This window comes from Arabidopsis thaliana, chromosome 5 (genome assembly GCF_000001735.4).
Source record: "Arabidopsis thaliana chromosome 5, partial sequence".
Classification (NCBI taxonomy): domain Eukaryota; kingdom Viridiplantae; phylum Streptophyta; class Magnoliopsida; order Brassicales; family Brassicaceae; genus Arabidopsis; species Arabidopsis thaliana.
In genome coordinates, this window is record NC_003076.8 from 19,914,623 (window position 1) to 19,930,034 (window position 15,412).

At 36.5% G+C, this 15,412-nt stretch overlaps 3 protein-coding genes and 2 long non-coding RNA genes across 13 annotated transcripts; 3 read left to right on the plus strand and 2 right to left on the minus strand.

The window, feature by feature from the left end:
• Positions 1 to 1,183: 1,183 nt before the first annotated feature.
• Positions 1,184 to 3,165, minus strand: AT5G49138. The gene has a single exon (NR_143337.1). It is a non-coding gene; the product is annotated as an other RNA (long non-coding RNA).
• AT5G49130 (MATE efflux family protein) lies at positions 1,250 to 3,345 on the plus strand. The gene is made up of 2 exons (NM_124290.3): positions 1,250 to 1,347; positions 1,461 to 3,345. The coding sequence occupies exons 1-2, from the start codon at positions 1,282 to 1,284 to the stop codon at positions 2,901 to 2,903; spliced, it is 1,509 nt and encodes a 502-aa protein (NP_199724.1). The 5' UTR covers positions 1,250 to 1,281; the 3' UTR covers positions 2,904 to 3,345.
• A 1,003-nt stretch (positions 3,346 to 4,348) lies between these two features.
• On the minus strand, positions 4,349 to 8,793 carry AT5G49140 (Disease resistance protein (TIR-NBS-LRR class) family; the record flags this gene model as incomplete). The annotated part of the gene is made up of 4 exons (NM_124291.2): positions 4,349 to 5,521; positions 6,589 to 6,894; positions 7,001 to 8,108; positions 8,324 to 8,793. The coding sequence occupies 4 exons, from the start codon at positions 8,791 to 8,793 to the stop codon at positions 4,463 to 4,465; spliced, it is 2,943 nt and encodes a 980-aa protein (NP_199725.1). The 3' UTR covers positions 4,349 to 4,462.
• Positions 8,794 to 9,699: 906 nt separating this feature from the next.
• AT5G49152 lies at positions 9,700 to 14,755 on the plus strand. Of its 2 annotated transcripts, NR_143339.1 has the most exons (18): positions 9,700 to 9,813; positions 9,884 to 10,219; positions 10,307 to 10,645; positions 10,733 to 11,059; positions 11,146 to 11,352; positions 11,433 to 11,488; positions 11,565 to 11,706; positions 11,782 to 12,090; positions 12,167 to 12,291; positions 12,401 to 12,618; positions 12,723 to 12,950; positions 13,047 to 13,276; positions 13,347 to 13,585; positions 13,663 to 13,819; positions 14,066 to 14,095; positions 14,192 to 14,328; positions 14,415 to 14,506; positions 14,595 to 14,755. It is a non-coding gene; the product is annotated as an other RNA (long non-coding RNA). The 2 variants fall into 2 exon arrangements; NR_143338.1 differs by lacking the exons at positions 9,700 to 9,813; positions 9,884 to 10,219; positions 10,307 to 10,645; ... (10 more) ...; positions 13,663 to 13,819; positions 14,066 to 14,095 and having other exon boundaries at positions 14,258 to 14,328.
• On the plus strand, positions 9,732 to 14,634 carry GEX2 (gamete expressed 2; the record flags this gene model as incomplete). 8 transcript variants are annotated; one of them, NM_001344816.1, is made up of 17 exons in its annotated part: positions 9,732 to 9,813; positions 9,884 to 10,219; positions 10,307 to 10,645; positions 10,733 to 11,059; positions 11,146 to 11,352; positions 11,433 to 11,488; positions 11,565 to 11,706; positions 11,782 to 12,090; positions 12,167 to 12,291; positions 12,401 to 12,618; positions 12,723 to 12,950; positions 13,047 to 13,276; positions 13,347 to 13,585; positions 13,663 to 13,819; positions 14,192 to 14,328; positions 14,415 to 14,506; positions 14,595 to 14,634. In NM_001344816.1, the coding sequence occupies 17 exons, from the start codon at positions 9,732 to 9,734 to the stop codon at positions 14,632 to 14,634; spliced, it is 3,264 nt and encodes a 1,087-aa protein (NP_001330856.1). The 8 variants fall into 8 exon arrangements, with proteins under 8 accessions (NP_001330856.1, NP_001330859.1, NP_001330860.1 ...); NM_001344817.1 differs by lacking the exon at positions 14,595 to 14,634 and having other exon boundaries at positions 14,415 to 14,531; NM_001344818.1 differs by lacking the exon at positions 14,595 to 14,634 and having other exon boundaries at positions 13,368 to 13,585; positions 14,415 to 14,531.
• Positions 14,756 to 15,412: the final 657 nt, after the last annotated feature.

Sequence of the window (15,412 nt, forward strand, 5' to 3'; positions counted from 1 at the left end):
TTTATAGGGAGTGGAGTGGGAATAAGTAGGAAAAGGGAAAAAATTAAAGGAAAGGTATACATAATTTTCAAGTCGATTTTGGGTTGATAATTACAGTGAGAGGGAGACAACACATTGCGCTATACCTAATTCTAACTAGTTTCATTTCTAGACTGATGGACCAATCATATCACTTTCTACTAATATCGTTAGTTTGAGCTTCATAAATATCTTTTATCACATTTTATTTTAGAAAGGTTGTTGTTAGTTCTATGCATCTTTTTAAACCACACGAAGTTTCAAAAATATTCATAATAATATTTACGCCTTTATAACTAACATATTCAATTTCTTACATTTTATCATGGACAAAAAAAGAGAGTAGTTCCTCAGGAGAAATACAAATTCGATATCTAAAATCAAGTGTTAGTAATCTATTGGTTAATATTTTTTCAACACAAAGATTATTTCATGGTAAATGCATTTTTTAAGATAACAATTGTATGTTCGAACACTAGTTTAGATTCTCTATATGATTTTCCGATACTCAAAGAAACTATACACTCACTTTCTTAACAAATTTATTAGGCCAAATATATACTGTTTCACCGGAGATGCATTCATATTTACTATGGATTAGATAACAATTGTATGTTCCGAACACTATTTTAGTTTAATTTAGATTGCCTATATGCATGATTTTTTTATAACCAAAGAAAATATACACTCACTTTCTTAACAAAGATTAAATAAAGAGATAATCATAAATGGAACTTTGTACTAACAGAATCTTGAGAAGAAATTTGATTTGAGTTTTGTTCTTTTTTTTTTGTTGTTTTAAATTTCCACATGCCTATACTTTCGTTTGTTTATGTGACGCTTTTGTACGACAAAATCAGGTTTGGATTCGTACTTCTTTTAGGTCAATACATTCTTTTGTTTAATTCTGACCAAAAATAAAGAAATATGTTGTTTAATAAAAATGTAGGATATTGAGAGTCGTACTATAATAAAAAAATAAAAAAATCTCGAACTTTGATAGTATAAGAGATATACGATTAAATCTTGAACTTAATATCCTATATTTTTCTCAAACTATACTTAGTTTGTATTTATACTTGTATATATTAGAGTCCACACAAAGAAAAATGGATAACAAATAATGACATCAATATTTTGGGAACCCCCACCATGCCAAACCCAACTCCATGTTACAAAACAAAACAAATAAAATTTCTTTATAAAATGGCATCTTCTCTTCATATTTTTTAAATCTCTCATCTCAATAAACAAACACTAACAATGGTGGTCGAAGAAGATTCACGTCTCATAAATCTCCAACACAAGTACAACCCGACAATGCCCGAGGTACTAAATTAAATCTAAAACTTCTATTCTTAGTAAACTTCTTCCTCAGATAGAGTCTTTCAAATATCTCCTCTCTTATAATTATTATTTTTTTATTTAAAATATTTAAAAAGGTGGTGGAGGAGCTGAAGAGAATTTGGGACATAAGTTTTCCGGTGGCCGCCATGAGCATATTAAACTACCTAAAGAACATGACATCCGTCGTGTGTATGGGACGACTCGGTAGCCTTGAGCTCGCAGGAGGAGCCTTAGCCATCGGTTTCACCAACATCACCGGTTACTCCGTCCTCTCTGGTTTAGCCACCGGTATGGAACCATTATGTGGTCAAGCCATCGGTTCTAAAAACCCTTCACTCGCTTCCTTAACCCTCAAGCGAACCATCTTCCTCCTTCTCTTAGCTTCTCTTCCCATATCACTCCTTTGGCTAAACCTCGCGCCTCTAATGCTGATGCTCCGCCAACAACATGATATCACTCGTGTCGCATCTCTCTATTGTTCCTTCTCTTTGCCTGATCTTCTCGCTAATAGTTTCCTTCATCCTTTACGTATTTACTTACGTTGTAAAGGCACCACTTGGCCTTTGATGTGGTGCACGTTAGTCTCCGTCCTTCTTCATCTTCCCATTACTGCTTTCTTCACGTTTTACATCTCTCTCGGAGTTCCCGGAGTCGCCGTCTCTTCTTTTCTTACCAACTTCATCTCTTTGTCGCTTCTCCTTTGCTACATCTACTTGGAAAACAACAACAACGACAAAACCACTTCCAAGTCTCTTTGTCTTGATACGCCGTTGATGCTGTATGGTTCGAGAGACTCCGGTGAAAATGATGTGTGGTCAACGCTGGTTAAATTCGCTGTTCCGAGCTGTATAGCGGTTTGCTTGGAGTGGTGGTGGTACGAGTTCATGACGGTCCTCGCTGGATATCTCCCCGAGCCGAAGGTGGCGCTAGCAGCAGCCGCCATCGTGATACAAACAACCTCATTGATGTATACAATCCCAACGGCCCTCTCGGCCGCGGTATCCACGAGGGTAAGCAACGAGTTAGGAGCAGGACGGCCAGAGAAAGCAAAAACAGCGGCGACTGTGGCTGTCGGAGCCGCCGTGGCAGTGTCAGTGTTTGGACTTGTGGGGACCACCGTGGGGAGAGAAGCTTGGGGAAAAGTTTTCACCGCCGACAAAGTTGTCCTCGAGCTGACGGCGGCGGTTATTCCGGTGATTGGAGCTTGTGAGCTTGCCAACTGTCCTCAGACCATTAGCTGTGGAATCTTACGTGGCAGTGCGAGGCCAGGTATAGGGGCCAAGATTAATTTCTACGCCTTCTATGTAGTTGGAGCACCAGTGGCGGTTGTTTTAGCGTTTGTGTGGGGTTTAGGCTTCATGGGCCTATGCTATGGCTTGCTTGGGGCACAGCTAGCTTGTGCAATCTCCATTTTGACCGTTGTTTATAACACAGATTGGAACAAAGAGTCCTTGAAGGCTCATGACTTGGTGGGCAAGAACGTCATTTCACCTAATGTCGATCAAATTATTGTCAAATGCGAAGAAGGCCTACACTAACAGTTTTTCCTTCTCTTTTCTTTTTGTTCTTCATATATACTATCTCCATTTATGTCTCAATGATTTGCTTTTGTTTTAAAACTTATACATTTATGTAAGTGTCTTCATTGGACAAGGACAGAATGTAAAACTTTATGAAACACAAAACTGTTGAAGATTTTGCATTATTGAAGGGAGTGGAATCGTGGATTGGATGATGAAGACTTATATGGATGCGATGGCTAATGACCATGACGTGTAATATATATTGGGTGCATGAGTGTATATAGAGATACCGAACCACATGGAAAAACAAGAGCTAATTGGCCGGAACACATGTGCAAGCATGTGCATGTGTACCCATACAAAATAGGCATCATATTAGTGTCCTTGTGGCTTCTCGCTTCTTTTCTCCCACCTTAATTATCTTTCACAACAACTAAAGCTTTAAGCTCATACTTTCAGAAACCTTTAAATGGAAATATATGATTCTCATTTTCATTCAATTGAATCCAAACTAATGTTTACATGTTGGCAGTGGAATAAGCAGTTAGTATGTTTAATGAGGTTTAAAATGAAAGAAACATCATATACACAGTTTCAAATTACTACTGATAAAATATTATAAAATTTGTATCATTCAGATCAGAAAAAATGTGGCATAGAATTAATTATTAACAAAAAACAAAAAAAATGGTGATCGGTGATGAAAGTAAGTTGCCTAATTTCATGCTTGAAGCCATTGTATTTGATAATAACTACGTACGATTGCAAGAGAATTTTGCATGACTATCTTAAAGATATATTATTATTAGCCCTGAATATATTGCGTAGATATATTATAAAAAAATTGAATGCAAAATTATCTATGTTCCGGTAAGATTAGTCAATGAGAAATGGTAAGTCTTAATAACAAAATTTTGTTTTTTTTCGCCAACAATTTTTTTAGTTTTTTTGGGTAAAAGTAGAATAAAGAATCAACAATTAGAATTAGCCACGAATATATTTGGGTGTAGTGAAAGTAAGCCCGATCGAAGAAGATAGGTGGGGAGGGGATAAGGAGTGAGACACATTATGTTTTGTTTCCTTTGTTGTTAACAAATACTAAGACCTTTGAGGTTTGACGTTTTTTACCTCAAAAAACTTCATTACCTTCCGTTCGTACGTACCATGATGTGCCCTGCTTAATTAACACGTGTTCCTTCACCTTTTCACTGTTTTCTGTTGTTTATATTAACACTTTGGCTCGAGCAATTTTATCTACAATAGTCACTATTAAAAGAAGTTTTGATAAATCTTGAATTGAAAATTAGTCTTAAACCTTACCGATCTCTGTCAACATCACACGTACGGGGTTTGCAAGAACAAATCAAAGGCTTAAGCGTAAACTTGACACCACAATTATTAGTTGTTATTGTTGAACAAAATAAAACCAATAATGAAGCACTAATAACACAACATAACGTGCGAGTATTTTAGTGGATATAGTTTGAAATGAAGTTAAACTTTTAACATAAGTACTTTTTTTCATTTTCGAACGCTCCGACATCTTGTAGAAGTTCCTGATAGCTCCCGAATGCTTATGCATCTGTCAATATTTGTACACCACATTCCGTAATCTCGTGGTGTATGCTGCTGAATCCAAACCGTATCACATCCACTTCTTCAAGTAAGACTGAGTTAAATATAAACAGATGCGGTGTGACAAAGTCCTTGACAACTCCACCAAATCTATGTGCTGCGATGAGACGACCACTTTCACCTATGAGACGACAATATACAGTACAAATATTGTTCCTTTCGCTTGGGAAAAGTAGGATGCAAGCCTTAAATCTTAAAGATGAAGAACAAACATTTTCATCTTCTAGATGGATGGTCAAGGAACCTCCTCTGGCACGGTGACTGAACTCCAGAGGAACCTCTTTGCCAGGTAAGCATGCTCTCTTGTAAACCCATTGCTGCGTGATTACTCGTCGTGCTTCTCCATCGAAATTCATGGATTTGCTGAACTCGACTTTCGCATTTGGACAGTCGAAAGATGAAGATATTCTCTCAAGTGATTCACAATTTATTGCTGATAGAATCTTGATCGAACTTGGAAGCTCTGGCAGTGACACAAGTTTTCTACAATTATCGACGTATAAGTAGTGTAGCCAAGTGAGATCTTTGATACAATCTGGAAGCCTTTCAATACCGCTATCCGTTAGGTATATATACACTACACTCTTGGGGACATGTGAAAATATCTTGAGGTTTAGGCAGCCACTAATATCAAGGGATTCAAGGCGAGACCATTGACTAATTGATGGAGGTATTTCTTCTATCCCTGTGTTTTTCATAAAGATTCTTTCGATGTTCTTCGAAATATCTGGAAAACTTTTCAATTTTAAGCATCCTTCCATGTCAAGGACCTCAAGAGATGCCAAATTGATGTGAAGCGGTATAACTTCTAGCTTTTCACACATAGTCAGCCTCAACCATTTTAGTCTATGAAGATTCAAGACAGAGGAAGGAAGCTCCGCCAAACTTTGGCAACCTTCTAGACACAATGTCTCGAGACTTATTGCCTTTGAAAGATCCGGAACTTCTACTAAATTATTGGAGAAGCTCAAATCTATCGTCTTGAGATATGCAAGCGTCTGAATGCAAGAAGCACAACAACCAAAAAAAGAATGTATCAACAAAATATCAATAGTATAATAACATATGCAAACAAATTAAATAACATATCAATAAGATGATGATATATGCTATGCAATCAAAGAACAAATCAATAAGATGAGAATATATGCAAACTAAGAACAAATCAATAAGATGATTATATATGCAAACAAAGAACGTATCAATATAAGATAATATAATAATAACATATTCAAACAAAGAACACATCAATAAGATAATAATATAGGCTAAAGACAACATCAATAAGTTGATAATATATGCAAACAAAGAACACATCATTAAGATATAAAATATATGCTTATGTATGTTTGAATCATTCGGGAGAGTTTAGAAGAAATGAATGTACTACAACACTTACATAGACAAATAACATGTTTAAATATTGATGAACTCTTTAACCATTTTTCCATGGACCCGCATATATATAAAGATTGATGTGCTAGAGAAGGACCAAGTGGGCTAGTAAGTTAATGTTTAAGCATAATAAGAATAAGAAATTTCTTAAGATTAACTCATTTTAATAAAAATGAAAATAAATAGAAAATATATAGTTTTCGATTTCTATGCTGATAAAATAGTGAACACTAGATAAACCACCCAAAAACTATGGTTTTGTGATTAACATAGTTTTTGTAACATAAATCGAACTATATGGTTTTGTGATTTCGGTTATTACGAAAAATGATGTGGAAGTTTGGGAAGACGATGATGGAAGAAGATTAACATCAAACAAATAATCATTCAGTGATGTGTTTGTAATTTTAAGCAACTTCAAGTTTTCCACCCTTAGTCTAAACACTTTTATCAATATCACTTAATTAGATGACAACTTTGGGCAATTAAGAAGATATTGAAGTGATTATTTTAGATCTCTCTCTCTCTTTTTTAAATGTAATTTTCTAATTTTTTAAGCTATGTAGAGTAGTACTAGAGAGAGAACTAAGGTTCTATCAATATGAAGAAACTATAATAAGTATAAGAAAAATATACATATGAAGAAACTATAACAAGAATAAGAGCTAACCTGGGTTCCTTCCCAAAGCTTCACCACTTTGCTATGCATCATGCGGAGTTCCACAAGGCATTCTGGACGAAATTGAGAAGGAATATACTTCATGGGATATGAATCCCAATGTAATAATCTTACAGCAGGCAAGTAGTTTAGCCCTCGAGGTAGGTGGAGTTTCAAACTTGGGTTTTCATCAATTTTCTTGTTGTAGAATCTTAGGAACTTTAGATTGCGCATGTCTTCAAAAACTCTCTCACTCATGAAGACATCGTTTTGGATCTCAGATGTATCTAATGATATGCCAAGTACTGCTTCTGAACCCTGTAAATATTGTTACCAATGAAAAACAAAATGTGTGAAATGAACGTCAAACAAGTTCATCAAGCCAAGCTCATGAATCATGATCAAAGTTTGTTAACATACGTACTGTATTATTTGAAAGTATGTTACAAGTCTCCTTTGTATTGAACAAGAACTGACGTTTTCCAGGCTCGCTTGAATGCTGACAAACGACTTCTTTTCCCATTTTTAGTAACAAACTATGCATGACTATTTCTCTATCATCATTTATTTGAATGAGAGATTTATCAAGCAAGAGTTGGAGCCCAAGACTCACATCTAAGTCACTATTGACAAGCATTTGCTTCACAAGATCAATGTTCTCACCATTGAACATACATGCAATGTGAAGGAACAAAGCTTTATCCCTAATATGTAAGTCATCATAGCTGATTTTTAATATTTTCTCCACCTTTTCGTCAAGACTAGTTGTGAGCCTTCCTAGTTCAAGTTTCCACCGATCCTTGCTCTTTCCGCGCATATGAGAACCTAACACACGGAGACCTAATGGAAGATGACCAGAAAGCTCTGCTACTTCAACCACCACATCCATGAAATCATCTGGTGCCACATTTTGCTTGAAAGCATAGAGGCATAAGATCTCAAGTGCTGTTTTTCTGCATGGTAATTTGACCTCGTATATATGGTTTATCTCATGTCCTACCAATATCTGTTTATCTTTGGTGGTAACGATGATCCTACTTCCAGGACCAAACCAGCGTGTCTCGTTAGCTAAGGCTTCTAATTGCTCTACCTTATCCACATCACCAAGAACAATGAGAACTTTTTGCTTCTTTAGCCTTTCTTCTATCTTCCATAGATGATTTATCTTCCTATCTTTTTGGTTGAATATTATGGGCAAAAACTCTTTTTGTAAACGAGCCTGTAAGTTGTACTCGCCGCCACTATCGACAATTCTTTGATAGTTTCCCCTAACGTTCTCCATGAAAACAGTAAAGCGGAAGTCACCAGAAAAGCGGCTGTGTAAAACCCTTGCGATGGTGGTCTTACCAATACCAGCGGGACCCCAAATCCCAACCATCCTAACGTCATCATCGTTTAAACATAATAATTGAACCATTTTCTCCATATGGGATTCAATTCCAATTATGTTTTCAAAATCATTTGACGGTGTACCATTGAGTTTGGCCAATATATCTTTCGCGATTTTTGTGAGAAAATCTGCCTCATTTTTCCTGCAGAGAAAACAATACCAAGCCTAAAGTTTTGTCTAGAAAAACCTATGTTATAAACGTTCTAAATTTTGTGTGAAGACTATTTTTTTTAAATACTGGTATTTGAAGCCTAAGAAATTTCACCGCCTCTTAAATCATGTTCATTTGCTTTTTTTTTTTTTTGTGATAATGTGATTTATATTAAGAAGGGTGCACCAAAAAAATAAAACTCTAACCAGCTTTGTGAATCCTCTCCCGCTATATTTGCCGCTTCGGTCAAGGCTGCCTTCCATTTATTTTGTGTCTCATCATTCTTCCCTTCACAGGTTTCTCGGAAGCCTCTCCCAAATTTCCCGGTCTGATTTCTTACATCGGATGGATTCACTTTGTAGAAAATCGGTATTAGCCTCCTCTCCTCCTTGCACTTTAAAATTTCAACCAACTCATCCAAACACCAGCTTGAAGAAGCATAGTTCTTTGAGAATATCACCACAAAGATCTTAGATTGTCTTACGGCTTCTTTGAGCTCCAATCCGATTGTCTGGCTTCTTTCGATTAGATCATCTTTGAATGTAACAATTCCCTTGCTTTCAAATTCTTTCATCAAGTGGCTGAGAAAGTTTCCGCGAACATCTTCCCCTCGGAAGCTGGGGAAGACGTCATACTTCCAACAGCTACTAGAGCCAGACGAAGAACATGGAGCCATGGGAATAATATAAAACAATTATTTCTATGTTCCTTGTGTAATTTCTATGGAACATAATACATGGAGCTAACGAATGACCCTTCTTGTTTAATTTATACGGAATTAGGTGATCTATCGACTATGTCAGCGGTTTGAAAAGTTCAAAAGTAAAAATAAGTTAATGGAGGGGAAAAAAGTTGTATGAGCTAATACATATCAAATTTTGAATGTGACATATAATTATTTAATGTTTTTTCTTAGTTCAATAATAATTGATAAGCCAAATATGATTGATTCATATTATATTTTACCATTCTTAAGGACTTGACAAACCTTGCAATCGGTTTTCTAATATTATCGTGGACTTAGAGAAATTATTAGTCTTTAGTTAATCATTTATTTATGTTTTTTTTTGTTGTGAAATGTTAAATCTACTATTCAAAAAAAAAGAATATTTACAACGAAAAGAGAAGAAGAATAAAGCTCAACTAAATTTTGAATTTGAAAATAAAACCACGACCTTACAACTACATCTCTTGTAATTGTAGTTAAGATATGAGTTTTTAAAAAGAAAATCTAAGCTAACATTAACGGGATATTATATATGTTCTTATTGTTTTAGACTTGAAATCCCAACAGTTCGCAAAGCCTTTGACGTTGATAGCCGCTGATGTGCACTGCATGTAGTTTTTTAAATGAATAAAGTGAAAAAACAAAGTTAAAAATCGGTTTAGAGTGGTTTTCCTCCACGACCGCCTCAAACCGCAATAATGGAAATCAAACGGTTTCTATTGGACACGTGTTATACTTTCTATCCATCGATCAAATAATTCGGAAGATAAAGAAGAAACAAAAAAAAACTAAAAAAGTAATTTTCGAAATTCAAATCCCCAAACATCACAGCAGTTGGCGCTTTCTTCCCCCTAAAAAACTTCGATCGTCGCAGTTTCTCTTTATCAATGGCGATTAAATTCGTTTCACTGTTAAATCTCTTCTTCTTCTTCCTCTTCTTCAATGCAATCTCAATTTCCCAATCCACAGGTTCGTTTATGTCATTACTTTATCCATTTTACTCGACGGGCTTTGATTTTGAGTGTTTTTCTTATCTTAGATGAATCTGGGATCCCGAAATTTACTTTCAGTTGGTCGAATGATAAGAACAAGTTCAAATCTGGTGAAATCTCTGAAATTTCAATCAAAGTTCTGGGAAATTTCGACAACCATGGAAACGCTTCGTTGGGTCAGAGAGCTTTTAAGCCTACAGTTACTGTTAACGGAAAACTTGGGAACAGTACGTATATTTCTGGGGTTTCGTTGGATCTTGGTGAAGATATCAGCAATTGGAAGATCTATTTTACTCCAATCATGGTTGGTATCTTCAATATTGTTATAGATGAGGAGAATTTCAAAGTCCTCGATTCGTCGCTCCATTTTGAAGTCGAAGCAGGTTCGCGATTTCTTGAGAATGTTCCTTTAATTGTTTTAGTGTCAGAAATTTACTAAAAGTATGAGTTTTTATACTCTTGTTGTGAAGGGTTAATGTACCCATCTGTTAGTGTTGTTTCTTGGATGGGTCTTGCAAATGTGTTTGAAGCCGGGATGAATGCGTCGATTTTGATTCTTCCGAAGGATGCATTCGGGAACAACATATCGTTTTCCGGGAAGAAGATGGAGTTTCAGGAGTTTTCTCTGTCTCTTATTAGTGAAAATGGTTCATTTGCTGGTGTTCTTAATAGTACACACATTAGATGGATTGTATCTGGTTATATTTCCATTGATTTTGTTCTTGTTACTTCTGGAAAATTCTTATTGCTTGTGGAGAAGGAAAGCCAAACATTGAATGGTGGTCCATTACCTCTTGAGGTGAATTCAGGTGATTGGGTTTCGATTCCTTAAACTGTTCTCAGTTTCAGAACGTTTTGGACTTTTAAGCTGAGAAATTTTGTTGGTTTTTGTGCAGGACCATTGGATGTTTCCAATTGTGTGAGTATATGGAAGTCAGAGTTAAGCACATGGCAGATATTTTCCAAAATGGAGATCTTGTTACACCAGAAAGATCGCTTCGGGAACATTGTTTCTGGATTCTACGAATTTGATGCTGATGTGGTGGAAGTAGAGACGGGTTTGTCCATACCGGTAGCAGATTTCCAGTTTGAGTATGTAGAGCCAGGGATTCAGTTGATGTCTTTCACCTTATCTGAACCTGGAAATTTCTTGCTTACTCTCTCTGATATGAAGCACAATAAGAGCATCTCTAGTATGCCATATGTGTATACAGTATATATAGGTCAGTGTTTGCCTAAACTCCTCCATGGTATGATGCTTCTTTGTGAATGTTCTCTGCAGCACTTATCTCATTTTTTTTCTTGACAGGTTATTGTGATGGATCAAGAAGTATAGTAAATGGTTCAGGGATCAATGCTTCTATTGCTGGGGAGTCTCTTGGCTTCTCTGTTTACTTGAAAGATGCTTATGGTTATCCCTCACCAGTCCAAGTCGATAGACTTCAGGTCCGAATCGTACTAGAGATTGATTCCTCAATTATTTTGCCAACCATACAGCCAAGAGAGGCTCTCAATGGTATAAACATATTTTCCTGATTTGCTTACTTTCAGTATTGGTTAATTTCTTCACTGGTGGCTTATACAATGATTTAATAGGGACTGGATCAAGTCACCAAGCTGCTACTCCATTGTACGAGAAACATGGCGGAAGAGTAAGTAGATTATCTGCATTTGTGCTTATGCATACCAGATTAGGCCTGTAGACTTAAGGTTGTTTCCATCTTGCAGGCTTCAGGCAACCTAGTGACTCAAGCGAGTATTTTTGACGTAACTTATACTCCTAAAAGGACTGGAATTTATAGAATCTTTATATCATCTGGAAACATAGTCCTCAATGGAGGCCAGCCTTTCATCAAGGAAGTATATGCAGGTATCATCTGGAAACTTCCATGTGTAAAATGTCCGCTCTCCTTGTTTGTGACCAGCACACTCTTGCTTCTTTTAGGTGAAGTGAATGTGGCAGCGTGTAGTGTGACTCAATTCAATGGAAAAGTACCAAAAGAAATCAAGAATGAAATTGTAGTGTTGCTCTTGGATGGTTTCTACAATCCTGTACCGTCACAGCCATCTCGGTTAAAGTTTGAGATCACCTCAGCTAATACATCAAGTTTCACTACATGGGAATTTGTAGATAATAATGATGGGACATATACTGGTAGCTATCTGGCCATGGAGGTTGGTACTTACCGAATGTGCATATCTTTTGACAATAAACATATCCAACCTTGCCCCTTCGACGTAAATGTGTATAGCAGTAAGTCCATTACTTTTCTTCTTTCACCATATATGATTCTTCGTTTGCATGTTTTTGAGATTCTGCCATGATTTAGATGGATACTTTCCAAGAGCCTATGATGATCCAGTCAATGTGTGGGAAGATGAGTCAATATCTTTCAATCCACTGGAAAACGACTATTTTGCTGGCGACAATGCAAGCATGCTCGGTTTCTCACAAGTGAGGAATGAATGTTTCATTTCCTCTGTTTTGCAGATAGTTAAATCACTTGACAGTAGCAAAATCTTTGTCTTTAAACTGTTGTTTTCTATTGGTTTTGGGATGTTAGCCAGGTCATGGTTCTCTTCTGAGAGATGGAAACCTCCTTAGATACACGCCAATGAAGAATTTTTCAGGAAATGACTCCTTTCTTTATACAATAGCTGATATCAATGGAAACTTAGCCGCAGCTACAGTATACATCTTTGTTCTTACTGCTCCTCCTCAGTTTGTTTCATTTTCGGGCGGATTGCAAGCAACTGAAGATCTAATCAGTCCTAGATATGGGCAAGCATTCTTCATTTTTCCTTGCTTACATAGGTTAATTTATCTTTATAATGAAATTCCACTTCAGCTATATATAGTAATCCTGTTCTTGAATGTTATTATAGTGGCTTCTCTGGCCTGGAGATAAGCTACTCAGACCTGCTGGAGAACATTTCAGTAATGGTACAAGCACTTTCGGGATCAGTCATTCTGTCTCCGATGTTGATGCAGTTTAGACCTCCTGGAAGTGGAAAACTCTCAGTTAGCAATGGAGGTGAAGATAGAAGGGTCTTAATCTTAGAAGGACAAGTAGGAGTTATCAATCCCGCACTTCAGTCGATTCAATATCTCGGGTATATATGAAACCACAGGTACTATTTGTTGCATCTTAAGAGAGTTTCAAGTTTTATTCATTTCAACTTTGTTTTCTTTGGCTTTGCCTGCCTCAGAAATGAGAATTTTGCTGGTGTTGATTCTCTTCGGCTGTCTACAAAGAACAAGAATGGGATCAACCATCTGGATGTTCCGGTTTTCGTTGAACCTGTAAATGACCCACCGTTTATTAATGTTCCTCAATATATAATGCTGGAGAGTAATGGGAGTGAGTCACTTATATTTCACCCCGAAAGAGACAAGTTCAACTTCTCAGTTGGAGATCCAGATCTTGTTAATTTCCCCGGTAATGTTCACTCTTGATCACTTTCAAGCTAGTAACTATCCTTTTTTGGACTGATGAAAGCAAATTTCAGGTGGTGAATCTCATTTCTTAGTAACATTTTCCTTGGAAGTCACTGACGGATTTCTGCTGACAAACTTACCGTCAGAGCTTATAAACTCAACAGAGCTGAAGTTCAAAAACTTGTTCCAATGGCAGCCAATTCAGACGTATGCTGCCATTTCTAAACACGTGAATGTCAAAGCTAGTGGGATCAGGTTTCGTGGAACTATAAGGCAATGCAACGACCTCATGCAACAGCTGCTCCATCGCGTAAATTCTCTTCTTGATCATTCAGATAAATGTTTTTGGTTCCTCATATGTACATTATCATCACAAATCTTGTGTAGGGAGGAGAGAATGGTGCGGTCTTGACTTTGAAACTGAGTGACATGGGGAACTACGGGTGCTTCCTTGACTGTACCGAGAGAATTTCACTGCCTCTTCACGCAGAAGCTCGCGTAAACCTCATTAGGAAGAGACCCTTGAGTTCCCTTGGAGCCCACGGTACGTTTATGAAATACTTGGTTGTGGTTCCATTCAGTTTTTTTTCAATTAAGCTTTTTAGTTTGTTAATGGTTCTGATAGGTTAAATCTGGTGTGATTTTGTTTAGTCTAAATCTGTTTTGAACATGAAGATCATATATTAAATGCATATATGAACGTACACGTAATAAAGAGTTAGGTGATTGGTGGTCTGGATTCTAGTGTCGCTTGAAAAAATGGTTTGATTGGTTTAGTATTGTTTCTTAGGCACACCTCTGATAAGCATATGTATATTGGGTAGAGAAGTGATAAGAGAGGAGTTTCATATCTTAATTCTTATCACTCTTATTTCTCCGGTTCAAATAGTTTAATAGTGTTGTCACTTGGTCGCAGTTCTAGGATCTGTGATTGTAGTGGAGTCTCTCGTGGTCTTTTCTCTAGCTACTTTGCTTCTGTTCTTCACTTGCAAATGCGCATTTCTACTAGTACACGAGAAAAGAATCCAACACAAGAATTTGCAGAAACCAACGGTAACTAAAAACACATCTCTCTTGTTGTATTTTCCTATAGCCATTTATATTCAAGCATAAAAAGGTTATTCTCTCTTCTGGAGCAGGACAATGCCGAATTGTTAAACAGAAATCTTTCAACAACAACAATCACTGGTTGTCTACCTGAGAGTATCTGGAATCGCCATCCGCAGCAGAGGTATATTTTGGGGGAAATGGTTTAATTGTATAAAATAGTATCGCTTGTTGAAATGTAATCTGTTCTGTGTATTTGTTTGTTGGTAAAGACACATAGGTGAAACTTCCGGCAACCAGAATAAGCAGTAGTCTCCAGATATTAACATTTTTCCGTTCCAGCTAGATAAGGCTCGAAGTTGATAAATCTGAGCCATCAGAATGTTTTTTGGTCATGCTTCTGTTGTAAATGCTCAATGATTCTATAATTACCTTTTTGGTTTAGCTACCAAGATTAAATTGATTAATGATCCGATTAGATTTATAAAAAGACATGAGTTTGGACTTGAAACTACAAATACAAAACATAGAAACAGAACACAAATATCTGCATTAAACAGAACACAAATAGACAAAAAAAAGCACTAACTGTATATCTTGATTTAGTTTTTGTGAATCTAAAGAGAACCATACCATTCTACAACACAGACAGAAAATTTCACTTAACCTAATCACTTTGAACCATCATCTAAGTTGGTTAAGCTTGTTTGTTATTATAGTTGAAAAATCCATTCACAGTAGCTAGAGTTGTTTTTGTTAGTGATGACTATAATGGTAAACTTTTTCTCCCTCAATCTATACGAAGAGTGAGAATTCTCTTATTCCCTCCATACACATATATACACAACCTTTCTGTAAACTAAGTTTGGGTTTGCCTTTACTTATTTTGGCAGAGGATCGGAGAGATCCCCGAGACTGTGGAGATGGAGCGTGGTGATCTCTACGTTACAAGATTGTATAAAGAGCAATCGAATCTGGCCAAATTGACTTTTGTGTAGTGAATTTTTATATTGTACGAGCTTCCTAATGTCTTGATAGAAACTTTTACTCTGTAGATCGTGCATTATCGAATTTTGTTGTTGTTGTCATC

Coding starts and splice junctions, on each gene's coding strand:
- AT5G49130 (NM_124290.3), top strand. CDS start 1,282: ATGGTGGTCGAAGAAGATTCACGTCTCATAAATCTCCAACACAAGTAC. Junction 1,348..1,460: donor ACAACCCGACAATGCCCGAG/GTACTAAATTAA, acceptor ATATTTAAAAAG/GTGGTGGAGGAGCTGAAGAG.